General features: G+C 42.2%; 5 protein-coding genes across 6 annotated transcripts; 1 reads left to right on the top strand and 4 right to left on the bottom strand.

Moving 5' to 3' along the window:
• Positions 1-227: 227 nt before the first annotated feature.
• On the bottom strand, positions 228-1,673 carry BDCG_01350 (acid phosphatase; the record flags this gene model as incomplete). The annotated part of the gene is made up of 1 exon (XM_045416853.1): positions 228-1,673. One exon carries the CDS (start codon positions 1,671-1,673, stop codon positions 228-230), a length of 1,446 nt encoding a protein of 481 aa, XP_045272489.1.
• A 702-nt stretch (positions 1,674-2,375) lies between these two features.
• Positions 2,376-3,922, bottom strand: BDCG_01349 (replication factor C subunit 3/5; the record flags this gene model as incomplete). Its single annotated transcript, XM_045416852.1, has 5 exons — positions 2,376-2,803; positions 2,892-3,275; positions 3,366-3,540; positions 3,616-3,703; positions 3,783-3,922. 5 exons carry the CDS (start codon positions 3,920-3,922, stop codon positions 2,376-2,378), a joined length of 1,215 nt encoding a protein of 404 aa, XP_045272488.1.
• Positions 3,853-6,194, top strand: BDCG_01348 (actin like protein 2/3 complex, subunit 3). The gene is made up of 6 exons (XM_045416851.1): positions 3,853-4,380; positions 4,452-4,497; positions 4,547-4,821; positions 4,918-5,030; positions 5,106-5,184; positions 5,269-6,194. The coding sequence occupies exons 1-6, from the start codon at positions 4,375-4,377 to the stop codon at positions 5,314-5,316; spliced, it is 567 nt and encodes a 188-aa protein (XP_045272487.1). The 5' UTR covers positions 3,853-4,374; the 3' UTR covers positions 5,317-6,194.
• On the bottom strand, positions 5,663-9,746 carry BDCG_01347. 2 transcript variants are annotated; one of them, XM_045416850.1, is made up of 2 exons: positions 9,313-9,736; positions 5,663-9,231 (listed from the first exon to the last, which is right to left on the bottom strand). In XM_045416850.1, the coding sequence occupies exon 2, from the start codon at positions 7,991-7,993 to the stop codon at positions 6,272-6,274; it is 1,722 nt and encodes a 573-aa protein (XP_045279543.1). In that variant the 5' UTR covers positions 7,994-9,231; positions 9,313-9,736; the 3' UTR covers positions 5,663-6,271. The 2 variants fall into 2 exon arrangements, with proteins under 2 accessions (XP_045279543.1, XP_045272486.1); XM_045416849.1 differs by having other exon boundaries at positions 5,663-9,746.
• A 3,941-nt stretch (positions 9,747-13,687) lies between these two features.
• Positions 13,688-14,186, bottom strand: BDCG_01345 (uncharacterized protein; the record flags this gene model as incomplete). Its single annotated transcript, XM_045416848.1, has 1 exon — positions 13,688-14,186. Exon 1 carries the CDS (start codon positions 14,105-14,107, stop codon positions 13,688-13,690), a length of 420 nt encoding a protein of 139 aa, XP_045272485.1. The 5' UTR covers positions 14,108-14,186.
• Positions 14,187-14,543: the final 357 nt, after the last annotated feature.

Here is a 14,543-nt window from a genome sequence, read left to right as displayed (position 1 = left end):
TATTACATATGTAATATGTATATATAACCTCACTTATACATAGACGTTCCTCATTTCCCCCTATCCATCGTCAAATCATCCTATTCATGCCATTCCAGGCAGGGATGCAGTAAAATCGAGGCTCCCCTCTCCCGTCCCCTTCAAATACCCCATCGATTTTATTCCGATTTATCGCGGAGATTAAAACAGCTCTCACAGACACATATTCTGGCCTCAAAGCAGTTCGATCACACACTAGCCTTCTCCATCTCTTTAATCGCTTTGGCATCACCTTTCTTGACAAGTCTAAGCCCACCAAGCAAGAAAACCAACCCCTGAAGCGCCAGGATGACAGCCAAGGTCACAAGTGCACCCACAACACCGGCCCCCACCCTCGATAGGCCACTGCTTCTACCTGAAGGCGCATTTGCGCCATTGTCTGTGCCGCCTTCGGCCCCGCATCTCTCAGGAGTCTCGCTGCAGGCGTCGCAGAATTCCTGCTCGGAGGAAATGGCGATCTTCTTCATGTTGGACTCGAACTCGGACCACGGCATGAGCGTGCTCGATTGGCCGAAAAGCGGGTACGCGACTGGCTCGGTTTCGGGGGAGTCGGGGACTATGCCGCCGCTGCGGAAGAGGTAGCGGACACTAATCTCGGATGGGTCGGGGAAGGGAGCTGATGGCGAGGTCGACGCGTTGGTTACCAACTCAAATGCCATACTGGATGAGTAGTCTGGAACGCTGGTGAAGATGGACTTCGTCTCTGCAAGCTTTGACAGGCCGAAAAAGGATAGGAAGATGGCGTAGGCGCCAAATTGGACGCTGAGTTTGGTCTTGGTGCCAGCTGAGTAGATTAGTTCCTTGAAACTGGAGAGAACTTCGCCAGCCAAGATCGAACCGCTCACTGCCCGGATGGGGGAGGAGGAGTTGTAGGCAAGGTTGAATTCATGCATGTTCGCCAGCTCTTGCAGACGAGCAAATGTGGCCTCCGACGGCAGTTTATCTTCTGGCAGTGAATCGGTGGAGTTATGGATCCTAGCAACATTAAGGAGATCCCAGATCAGGTACGCATTGCCGAAGTTAACCTTTGACTCCGGGAAGGTTCCCTCCACCATGGGCGCGATGGTTTTGTAGAAATCGGTGGTCGACTGGAGCAGTTCATGATACTCCTTGGATTCGCGGAACTGGTTGCTGCTAGTCTTAGCCTTCTGGCATTTGGTCGCACTCTGCAGCCAGGCGAGATTCTCGCTGTTGCCGCCAGTTGACACTTGCTCAACAGCAATGAGCTGGTATCCGTTCATAGGCGACTCGACAACGGTGCCATTGCGAAGAGTAGATATGGCGGCTCTGCCAGCGGGCGGGTACAGAGCCTGCAGGAACGCAATAGCGGATTTCTGCAACACATCGTCGTCAGGCGCGGAGGCGACGAGTTGGCTAGGTTTTACAATTTCCGGGCTTATGCCGAAAATGTGTGATTGGGACGCTAAGGAAATGTAGCGGTTATGAAAGTAAGAGCCGGTGTTGAACACCTGCTGGTAACCCAGGCTAGTCAAGTCAGTAGGCGGCGTGGACTTGGCAGTGCGGTCTCCATGGCGGGCAAAGACATAGGCACCCAGGACTGTCTCTGCGGAGGCTTGCGGCGCAAGGGCCGCTAGAGCCGCTACAAGGGCCAACACTGTCGACAACGGTTGCATTGAGCGAGAGCACGTGGCGGAGAAACGGAATTTAGGGTTATATCAGGTTATAGTTTTATGCGATGCGCTTCTCGTATTGTTGAATGTTGTGGAAAAAGAAGAGAAGGAGAGAAGGGAGGCGAAGTGGACGACGGGCACAGTCGCAAATAAATATGCGGAATCCAATGCTTAAATAGCCAACATGTGTGGAGCCGTGCGGGGAAGAGGAAAAAAAAAGAAAGCAAATTGAGTCTATGGAATATGGATAGATAGAATCTGTGAGCACTGGTGGATTACGATTTTTAATTACTTTATTTTATCAATTAGTTATGTATATTTTTCTGAAATCCTATTGACCACACTCCGACAGAAGCGGTTCATAATGGTTTTTGAAAAGAAAGGTCAAAGTTGAAATGGTGATTTGGATAATTCTGCATCTCGAGCTTCATACATCCATTCGTTCCCCACTTCTTGAATGGCTGCAGCGTGGGCTGATTTCTTGCCACCCCCCACTTCCGCCCTTCTTCGTCCGATGCTTTGTCTCGGACGATAGATAAAGTTTTGTCTTTAAGTTCTTGAGTTACCTGAAACGGGGGTTATCATGATGTCCGAATGTTAAGTCAAAAAGATAAAGGTGTCCAGAGGACAGGCGTATTTTTTCTTTTTTTCTTTTTTCAATCCTAGTCCTGAAATGGCGTTCAATAATATATAGTTGTGTGGGATTCATATATCCATAGACGAGGTATGGTGAGGGGCATCTAGTTTTCCTGCTAGTTCACATCCCCCGCGCACCACTCCAACCAGCCCACCGGTCTGGACCATTTCCCCTCCACCCCCAGCTAGGCGCCATTCGATATCTGCCAGCCCTTCCATCCAGATTATCCGTGTCGCCGCAGGCACTTCAATGTGCTGCAACTCTGTCGATATTGATGTCAAGATATCCGCCAGAGCAAGTCCCTTATTGGATTTCAATGTTTTGATAGTGTTCAAACACGACGTCACGTCGCTGGTTGTTAATAGCGCGGTGATAATCGTTTTGATGTCGGATGGGTGTGGGGCCGCGATGCAAGTATAGATTGTTTCGTCGGTGATGGTCTCATGGTCGGGAGTGGGCTGGTCCTTTGGGGCGTTCTTGATGGGAAGGGGTATACCTGAGAACCACATCGTAAAACATCAGATCAGTAAGAAACGGTACGCATTGTTCAGCCTTACGAAGCGCTTCGGTTTGAATAAGCTTACTGCTTGCATGGCAAGCTTGGAGTACATTCAATGCTCGCCGCATGTCTCCCTTGCTCAACTTGACAAGGCTATCAATTGCTTCGGGCTGTATCCGCACCTGCTCCGTCTCGATGACCTGGTCCACTAGAACACGGATATCTTTCTCCTTCAACGGGCTAAATCTGAATCGTGTGCATCGCGACAGTAAAGCGGGAGAGAGCTTATGGGAATAGTTTGCAATTATACAAAATCTAGCGTTCGCGGTGTATTTCTCCATAATGCGACGGAGGGCCATCTGCGCTACGGCAGTCATCGCGTCGGCTTCATCTAGGATGATCAATTTGAATGCCCCAAGGGTTGATTCTGCCTTAGCGGCTGGAGCCATCGAGAATATTTGTTTGGTGCCTAGCATATAAATAATGCTTGTCAATTTCATAATGCCTTGTGCAACAGGGGAACAGCAGATATATATATGTAAAGAGGTGGAGAACGGACTGGCGAATGTTTTGATCTGGTCTCTGACAACATCAATTCCTCTGTCATCACTGGCATTCAACTCCAGGACCATCTGCCGCATATTCTTGACTCCATATATCCGGCGTGCTAGGGCAAGGATGGTTGACGTCTTCCCCGTCCCTGGAGGACCATAGAGCAGTAAATGAGGCAATCGCTAGACAGTAAACAACAATTAGCCCGTTCAACGTTTTGAGGGTTTAACACATGACCTTGATCTCGCCCATCTTACATTCGTATCGATAAATCTGTTTATAGTACCAATGATATCTTGGTGTCCGGATACGTCTTCTAGGGTATTTGGGCGGTACTTTTCAACCCTTCCCGAGATAATCTATCAGCTCCACCAACCACAGCTGGACAGGGGGGAAATGACGATAATTGAGGGGAAAATATCACCATGGTAGATTATCCTCTGCTTCAATGGGAAGGTCGGCTGTTATTCTTTTGCCTCTCGCATTGGTATTATCGGAGCTGAACTGGACAGTATTCTTGGAGGGCGGGGCATCCACATCCATTTCATCTTCGAAGTCCGACATGGCCGGGGTGGGATAGAATTGATGACTCCCGTATAACGCCTTCACTAGAAATCCAAAATCCAAAACTATGATCTAGCGATTGGGAAACGTGTGTATAGGAACAACGTATAAAGTTCGGAACTGTCGATGTAATTTTCCTGATTCTATCGAAGATGCGCAGAGGATTTCCGCATTGAGCCATTTAACGCGCTCGAAAGTTGAGCCGCTAAAAGACGCGTTGAGCGCTCGGAACCGGAAAAACTGGCAGGGCAGACTAGTATGAAATCAGACTAGCGCGAGACCCGGCACCATGACATCACATGACACCAACCAAAGAGCGAGTTGACGCTGAGAGGTAACGGACGACGGCGACGACGGCGACGACGACGACGAACGAGATATTTCTGGCAGCAAGAATCTAGCTAGGAATTCCGAAGAAGATCATACATTAGATAAATTGAACCCATTCGAAGATGCCGGTGGGTTTAAAATCCTGTTCCCAATTCGTATGTTTTGATTGAAGCGCGCCCTCCGCTGACCTCTCCCCTAGGCATACCACTCCATCTTCCTCCACGAGGCAGATGTCCCAACCATAGGTATTTCCCAAGAAACTCAAACAATATCTTATTTCTAACATAAAACCAGGAAACTTCCCCCTCCTCCCCCTCCGCACTCGCACGCGTGGCCCCGCCTACACACTCCCCCCACTTGCCCCCGGCACCGCAGAATTCAACATAGACCCGGACAGCGAATCGTATGACTGCCTCGACGAAATCCTCTCCCTGTACCGCGCCAACACGTTCTTCCGTAATTTCGAAATCAAGGGCCCTGCCGACCGTATGCTGATATATGGCATCCTCTTCGTGAGCGAGTGTCTGACGAAGGTTAAGCCGGGCATGGCAGCGAGGGAGGCGGAGAAGGTAAAAGAATGAATATCTCTCGCCTTGGGCCGCTGTTGGGCTAGATTATATTCGGATTGCTGATTCTGAAATTCAATACATATAATATATATGTAGGTCCTTATCAACACTTCTCTCGACCACTTCGCGATCCCCGGAGACGCCTCCTTCCCCCTAAACCAGGCGTTCGAGTCACCCCGTGATCGGCAAGATGCAGAGACTTTAAGACAGTACGTTCACAGGAATCTCTCTAGTTGTGATTATTCTCGTAAAAATAAAAAAAAAACTTAGACGTTTCACGTTAGATACATCTCTCAGGTCCGACAAGAACTTGCTATCCGATTACATTCCCGCCTCTACCCTGGAGGGGTCGGGCCTTCAAAGGTATGGTGTACATGATGCGCTTACACTTTTTTTTTTTTCTCTGTGTAAGAGGCGCATAAACGGCTGACTTGTCTTGTCTTCTAGTGGTGGCTCGCTTTTGCCAAACGAAAGTTTATGGGAAAACACCTGTGAAGATGGAGGCTCTCTTTATGCGTTTTTATTCCTGTTACTTGGCCTCTTCATGTTTTATATGCCACCCGTTCCTTTTTCTTTTATGATGCAAAATACACATCGCGGTTTCATGCTTGTTATCACTTTCCCTTTCTTTTCTCTTTTCCTTTTTTTCTTTTTTCTTTTCCTTTCCTTTTGTTTTTTTCTCTTTTTTTCGTTTCATCATTTCCATTACATTATTTTATTGTCTTATGCGCTTTTCTATTCCGCTAGCCGTGCAACGGTTGATAGAATGTAGCAGGGGAATAGAAACTTATTCCTTCTTTTGAGAGCTACATGTGGAGGTAAGGTCTACTAGAGCCTACTTAAAAGAAACAAATGGATTATTTAACTATTGTACATGTACATACCAGCATTCAGTAGCGATTTTGCGATATTTTTATATTTAGTGGACGAGTGGTTGAACCACATAGTCTGCTGTTGCTGCTACTGATGTACGCATATCTACATTTATCTATCACAGATACACAAAACAGCAAAAGAAAAACACACACACACACATTGTACATGTATAGTATGTGAGGCGGCGGGATAAAAAGTGAGTGAGCGAGATGGGGTATCATGATGTGTACTGTACTTGTGTCCAGTGTCTTGCTTGATTGCTTGAGTGATATTAACCTCGTGAGCGTATGCTTTCGCGTGCATGTATAATGTAACAAAAGGGGTATCAAAACTGGGGAGAAGTATTTGGGTATATTATATTCTCGAGACGGGTAATGTGTGATTGCAGTTAATGGGAGTTAGGATGGTTACCCAGAGTCAAAAAGACAAGACACAAAACGCTGGTATCAGAAAAATCGAATTGATGGGAGAATTGCTGAGCCATCATTAAATAAGTGAAGGAGACATAATTTTGAAAAAGATGGAATATAAAGAAAATAAAAATAAAAATAAGAACTGGAGCTGGAGCTGGGTACTATGTTACGCTTGCATGACTCTGATACCGACGGCCGCCATCATAGACCCCGTGACAACTCTCATGGCGGTAGGTGTAGGCACTACCATGGCGAGTAGCATGACGACTGCCATACCGGCTGCCATTGCGGGTCGAGTAGGTATCGGGATACTCACCGTCGCTACGGCGATTCGCTAGATCGATCCCGTCAAGCTTTTTCGGCTTGACTATCTCCGTGTCCAGCTGCTCGTCGAAAATCACGTCTGGATTCAAGGCGAAGGCGCCCTGGGGCACAAATGTCGCCGCCAAGATCACGACGGATAGGATGGTGAATTGAACGGCGCCTATGTTTAGGATCGCTAGGTGGATGTCACCGCCGTTCTCGGTTCCACCAGACTCGTTGAAGACGTGGTCTATGTACCTGCCCAGTACTGGGGAGGTGATAGCGTACAGGACGATGTAGGTGGTATAAAGGAATGCCATCACCGCGCCCAGAGCAGAGACGTTCTTTGCTTTGGACTCTACACGTGCTAATGTCGCCTGAATGTATGCGGCGAGGGAGACATCGCCAGCTGCCCAGCCGAAGGATATGGGGAGGAAAGTGGCGGCAACTATCCAGGCATAAGCAACCTGACCCGCTGGCGGGCGCCAAAAGGGCAGGTACCAGACAATCAATAACATTACCGCATCAAGCCGGATCCATGGAATAGGAGTGGTGATGAGATTTGTGAAGAAGAACACGAATGTGGCACCTAGCAATTCGCCCAAGTTCGAGCCTCCAACGATTAACTGTGACCAGGCGGAATTGCCCAAGTATCGCCGGGCAATAGCCGGTGCTATCCCATTTTCCAAATAACGATGGCCATAGAGTGCAATGGCATATCCGGGCAGCAGCCAGATGAAGCGTCGATTAGTGAATATAAGTTTACCGCCGGTCCAGAAGGACTCGAAGAAGAGTAGAAACGACCCAACGATGGCTTTGACGTATGCAGGTCGCTCAGAAAGAACCTCTTGCGCTTGAGGCTGGAAGTCCAGATTGGTTATAGAGTACCATGTGGCCGCGGCCATGGTAAAGCAAACGGGGGTAATTATGAAAGAATAGTTATTTCCTAGATTGGGTATTAGCGCCAGCGCAGTGCAGAACGCGCCGCTGGTGCCAGCAATTTCATAAAATATATGAACCAGCGCATCCAATCGACGAAGCTTCAGTACATTTCCTCCCACAAGATCTCTCGGCATGATATGGCGGATCAGTTCCACCATCTTGTAGGCAATGCTTGTAACTGAGTAAATAGGAATTATACCGTCGGTGTTGTATTTCTTGTAGTAGGAGAAATGATTCCTGGGATGGTTCTCGCGGAAGCGCTTGGGCACGAATGTCCCACCGGTACTGGCATCCACGATCAGGAGCAACGCGGTTAAGAGGCCAAAGGCGAGAACGGAAACTGCCAGGACCAACTTGGTGGGAGCTCTGCGGACGAGCGGTGCTATCAGGATGGCTCCGATACATTGGAATGCCTGGTTGAGTCCAGTAAGGAGGCCGACTCGTTCAAAGGTTTTGGAAGTCGAGTTAGAGACGAAGGCGTCATAGTCATATCTGTTGGTGGCGAGGGCGACAATGGATCCGTTAAAGGCCTCTAGCCCGAACTTGTAAAGCATAATACCCAGGATGTAGAGGGCTATATTGCGTCTCTCGAGCGTAGTGTAGCACCACCAGCTCTCGCGGATTATTGACAGGAACATATTGAGTAGCAAGACTGGGATGATGGCAGGTAGTGAGGATGGCCAGCGGTCATTTCTCAGCTACCATTCCGCAGTGGACAGGAGAATGTGGCGGGGGTGAATATATTCAGACAAGAGAAGTATAGACAGGAGACAAGAGTAGCATAGACAGATAGCAAGCATGCAGTTAAGCAGAAAAAATGGGTAGAAAGTATATATGTATCATATTGGTAGAGGAGCGGATTGAAGGACGCCTTGATGATTGTGATTCAGATGAATAGCTTGCAAGAAGGGAGCAAGTCGCAAAGCGCCAATGACAGCGAAGCTTGCTAGCCCGTGCATTGTATAAGTTGGGAGCTTTGATGAAGCCACAATGCAAAGAGTTCGCTGGCTCCGCTGGGACAGCTGGGCTAGCTGGGGGTTAATTTTTTATTTTGTTCTCGCCATGGCTCGAGGGGGATTGGGGGCAGGCTGCGAAAAGGACAACGAAGAATAACGATGAGAAGCTTGCCGAGTGAGAATTTCCCAGATGGCGGGTTAGACGCTCAAAGCGGCGGGGTCGAGGGAGTTTGATGGATTCTTTGCACAGCGCAGGAGATCATAATGGCCAGGGGTTCTGCCCTATTTCTTTGCTCTTTTTTTTCTTTTTCCCTTTCGCTCGTCTCCCTGGGGCCAGGGAGGTATGGAGATAGCCACCAAAAGCGGAAGAGCAATCAAAACCAACGAGTCAAGCATATGCTTGTAGTCAGTCAGACAGGCAGCAGACCTGATTGGAGATGCCCCAAGTTTCCCCCTTCGTCCCATGGAGAGTCTCCCGTCCGGTGGATCCACATTCACCTGGAGCAAAGTGGGTTTCAACCGTCGGGTCATCCTCAGTAAGTATAGAATATAAGCTAGAAGAGTCCATAGCGTAAAATGTAATAATAGTTAGTTATAAAGAGTAAGACGAGGAACACAAATAAGAATACTTTCATCTTTCCCGTTCAGATCAGAAACTCTCCATCTGAGAAGCCAATAAGAGGGAGATTTGTCTCTCGTGGAGTCGAGGATACACACACTGAGCACGTCTCCCCAACCTGCTTCAACAAGTGGGCAGGCACGGGGGGGGTCCTCGACTCCTCAGAGCTGTATCCCCCATGGCAGCGGAGCCGACCGCTTCCACCATGCCGATGTGGGTGGTGTCGGGATGGACATATAAATACAGAGATTAGCTGTAATTTGCGTGATCTGCAGCGCAGTGGTTCGCCTCGCTTGATGATCTTGGACCCAGATACAAAAAGTTACACCGTTTGTTCTTCCCAGGAGAAAGTGATGCAGCAGATGCGCACTAGGATGCGTACTGTGTCGGTGTTCTGCTGGCTCAATAAAAATCATAGCAGGACAGTCCCAGACCGGGGCAGCATGCTGCATGTACTCCGTATGATTGAGGAGTAGTCTTGGTGGTGTTGGGGTTGGGCGAATCTGGCCTTGCTCTCAAGACACGTTGACTCCAAAAAGCTGTAACGTGGCGGAACCGAAGCGGTGGCTAATCGGCGGCGTCACGTAGGTAGTTATCTGGGGAGCCGTATGAGTAGGCTTGACTATCTTGCTTGAATAGCGAGCTCATGGGCTACAGGGTTATTGCAAGGATGTCATAGGTACAGTACTTAGTATGCTAAGAAGATTGTATGAGAATTGCAGTAACTCTTGTATATATTATCAGAGAGAAAAAATGAATTGCTGGCTTCTTTGATGAGAAGTCAGCATCTAGCTATTCTATATAGACAATGAGTGAACATTTCTCTTCTATTCTATTAGACTGGCCGCCGGGACCATGAATTTCACATTTGATCCCATTTGGTCTGGTCCCATACATTTCTTGGCGTGAATCCCATTGAGACTGACTATCAAAAAAACATGTAAAGTGACTATATATCAGATCTTAAAATGAAACCATGACTTGAAAAAAATGAGAAAATGGTTTCATTTGATCTCATTTAGTCTCATTCTTGGCATAAAGTTACTATTTTTAGACATTTTAAGGTTTTTTTTAGACTATTTTTAATTTTTTAAAAAGTAACATTTTTTGATAACACTTAAATGAGATTTAAAGTCATTTAAAGTAATAAAAATAATTTAAATTGAGAAGTGAAAATTATGATCTTATTTGAAAAATGTGATAAGAGTAGACAGTAAGTCTCACTGAAATAGTATAAGACTACTATCTAATATTAAAACTGTGTAATGAGATCAGTTAAATTGATAATAAGACTATTAAAAAATCTAATTCTGATCTCAGACACAGTCACACAGTCAGTCTATATTCTATAAGTGAGAATAGCTGAAGTGATACCTCAGCAGTGTCTTACTGACATGAAAGCAGCAATCTGCTAACCTTATATAAAAGTGAGATTCTTATATTCATCAATTAAATCCTTCTATATTGCATTTAAGTAATGTTATAGAGTGATTGAAAACTGATTTAAATATCTGTGAGATGAATGAAATCATCTGCAGAGAAGTAATAAGCTGTGTAAAGCTATCACAGACTATTGACACAGTTAGAAGTGTAATAATGTTTTTCTCTTTAAAAGTATAGTCTTAATTAGACTGATTATATGTAGACTGATCATGTAACCGTGTCTGAGACCAGAACCAGATTTTTTGATAGTCTCATTATCAATTCAACTGATTTCATTACACAGTTTTAACATTAGATAGTAGTCTCATACTGTCTCAGTGAGACTTACTGTCTACTCTTATCACATTTTTCAAATGAAATCATGATTTTTACTTCTCAATTTAAATTATTTTTATTGCTTTAAATGACTTTAAATCTTATTTGAGTGTTATCAAAAAGTGTTACTTTTTAAAAAATTAAAAATAGTCTAAAAAAAACCTTAAAATGTCTAAAAATAGTAACTTTATACTAAGAATGAGACTAAATGAGATCAAATGAAACTACTTTCTCATTTTTTTCAAGTCATGATTTCATTTTAAGATCTGATATATAGTCACTTTACATGTTTTTTTGATAGCCAGTCCCAGCGGGATTCATATCAAGAAATGTATGAGATCAGATTAAATGAGATTAAACATGAAATTCATAGTTCTGACAGCCAGTCTAATTATATGATCATGTCTGAGATCAGAACAAGAATATTTAATGATTTTATTATCAATTTAACTGATCTTATTACATAGTTTTAAGATTAAATAGTAGTCTTATACTGTCTCAGTAAGACTTACTGTCTACTCTTATTATATTTTTTAAATAAAATTATAATTTTCACTTCTGAATTTAAATTCTTTTTATTACTTTTAATAACTTTAAATCTTATTTAAATGTTATTAAAAAGTGTTACTTTTTAAAAAATTAAAAATAGTCTAAAAAAACCTTAAAATATCTAAAAATAGTAACTTTATATCAAGAATAAGACTAAATGAGATTAAATAAGATCACTTTCTTATTTTTTCTAAGTCATGATCTTATTTTAAGATCTGATAAATAGTTACTTTATATGTTTTTTCAATAATTAGTCTCAGCAGGATTCATACTGTGATTCAAAGATTGCTTAAGTTAGTGTACAATTACAGACGTACATCAGCTTCTTATATACATTATACTAAATTAATTAGTGACTGCTAGAGCCTCTTTACATTGATAAGTGTGTTTAAAAGTAGCTGTGTTATTATTCAGTGATTGTATATTCTTCTGAATTATATTCTTTCTCATCAGATTCAGTCATACTTATATAACTATAATATAAGCTACTCTCTGAGAAGCTTTTACTATTTTACATTATTTATTTATTTACTAATATTTTCATTCTTCAATCATCATTCTCATTATTATCATTATTAAATATTATTATCTTATACAAGATTTCTGTCTCTTCTCTCTTTATTATATTCTTTTTAATCTGTTCATCTATTATATTATACATGTTTCTGATAATAGCTCTCTGTTCTTATTATAAGTATTATTATAGTACTCATACTAAGCAGTTTATTAGCAGTAAGTAAAACTAGACTAGCTGCTGAGACTATGAATTTCACATTTAGTCTCATTTGATCTGATCTCATACATTTCTTGGCATGAATTCTGCTAAGACTGACTATCAAAAAAACATGTAAAGTGACTATATATCAGATCTTAAAATGAAATCATGACTTGAAAAAAATAAGAAAGTGATCTCATTTAATTTCATTTAGTTTCATTCTTGATATAAAGTTACTATTTTTAGACATTTTAAGGTTTTTTTTAAACTATTTTTAATTTTTTAAAAAGTAACACTTTTTGATAATACTTAAATGAGATTTAAAGTTATTTAAAGCAATAAAAATAATTTAAATTGAGAAGTGAAAATCATAATCTCATTTAAAAAATATAATAAGAGTAGACAGTAAGTCTCACTGAAACAGTATAAGACTACTATCTAATGTTAAAACTGTGTAATAAGATCAGTCAAATTGATAATAAAACTATTAAAAAATATGATTCTGATCTCAGATACAGTTACATAGTCAGTCTAAGTAAAACACATTATAAAATATGATCAGAACTTGTTTTTCTAATAATTATTAGAATATATTACTATAAATAACATATCTTCTTTATCTTCTTATATATTCTTAACTCTTTTCTTCTCAGCAGATATCTGATTGTATTTTCTGATATAATTTTATATAGAAGTAAATACTGATTATTTTTCTTCATATAAAATCTTTATATATTAACAGATCTGTATTCACTGATAATAGTAAATATCTTAATATTTGTAATGTGACGGAACTGAAGCAGTAACTAGTCAGTGATATTATATAGAGATAGTTATTTAAGAAGCTGTATAAGTGAGCTTGACTATCTTACTTGAATAGTGAGCTTATAGATTACAGAGTTATCATGAGAATATCACAGATATAATACTTAGTATATTAAGAAGATTATATAAGATATACAGTAACTCTTGTCTATATTTCAGTAGAAGAAAAATGAATCACTGACTTCTTTAATAAGAAGTCAGTATCTAGCTATTCTATATAAATAATAAGTAAATACTCTTCTCTCATTTCATAAGTAAGAATAGCTGAAGTGATATCTCAGTAATATCTTATTATTAAGAAAGAGTAATCTGCTAATCTTGTATAGAAGCAGAGTTCTTATATTTATTAATTAAATCTTTCTATAATATATCTGAATAATATTATAGAGTGATTGAAAATCAGTTTAAATAGAATGAAATTATTCACATGAAAGCAATGAGCTGTGTGAAATTATAGCAGAGTCTTGACATAGCTGAGAGTATGATAATATTCTTCTCTTTAAGAACATAGTCTTGATACTCTTAAGATTATCAGATTAGAAATTATCTTTGTTATATAGCAACAGTTGTTAACTGATTTGACAGTATATATGCTGTATGTGATATAAAGAAATAGATGAGTTTTTCTACTGACTGTATAGATCTTTCTTTTCCCATCTTCATTCAAATCAAATGTGTGATAAGTGAGTTTCTTATATATCAATTTGAAATGTGGAAAATGTAGTTAATAAGTGACTTACAGATCTCTCATCATATTCTATTCTATATATGAAATTCCCTGCAAAAGTGATGTGTTTCAGGGACAAAGTTAATAGTAGTGACAGGATTTTTTGAAAAGATCTCTTCTCTCATGAAACATTTTTCTTTCTCTTTCCTCAATTGCAACAGTGAGTGCATGGGAGTATTGTTCTTAAAGAATAATAAAGGGCTTATTCTGACATTTTCTAGTGAGTAAATGTCTTTGTGATGCGGCTGCGGCCTCTGTGGCTGCTAAGAAAGCTTGATTGGAGGTGGAGGCAGCGGTGTTGACGGACCGCGGGAGCACCGCTCCCATTGTCACATCTCCTCCTCCTCCTCCTCCTGCTTCTCTTGCAGCCGCGGCGGTAGTCGCCGTGCCTTGCAGTGGGGTGTCGTCCTTTCTGCCGGTCGGTTCGTCCGTGTCCGGTCCTTCCCCTGCCCCCCCCGCCGCCGTTGCGCCCGCAACAACGACTCCTGCCTCCCTGTAAGTATTACCCCACAGGAAGGCGTCGTGTCGGCTCTGACAAGGAGCCCAGGTGCTCAAGCAGTACAGAGTGAGGGTCTCGGAGCTCCAAGCATTGGTGGATTCCATCAAGGCTGGGGAGGTCCCCCTTGCTCATCTGCAAAAGAAGGTGAAAGCATGGATCTTTGAGATGGAAAAACACCTCAGAATGACTGACTCTAAGAAGAGGTCAGTCAGTGTCACTGTTGAAAGTGCTGTGAAGATTAATTACTGATTGAAGAGAATCTCACTTCAGTTGAAGCAGATGATTAAGATACTTTATAAGTTGATAAGTTGATACTTTCAGCATCTCTCATGTTCTTCTGCAGCATGCTTCTCTGCAGCACTGCAGCACTAACTTCTCAGCAGATAAAAATACTGATGCTGAAGACTTCAACAGTAAAGAATAAGTTTGATGAGAATGTGATTATTAATAAGTAGGTTCTGATCTCTCTTTTTACTTTTTCAGCAGACTGCAGCTCTACTAGAATAGCAGCAGTCTGTGAATCAATAATATTAATCTTTT

Source organism: Blastomyces dermatitidis (genome assembly GCF_000003525.1).
Source record: "Blastomyces dermatitidis ER-3 genomic scaffold supercont1.1, whole genome shotgun sequence".
NCBI lineage: Eukaryota > Fungi > Ascomycota > Eurotiomycetes > Onygenales > Ajellomycetaceae > Blastomyces > Blastomyces dermatitidis.
Note: the sequence above shows the minus strand (reverse complement) of the source record. Positions and strands in the feature narration are given on the sequence as shown.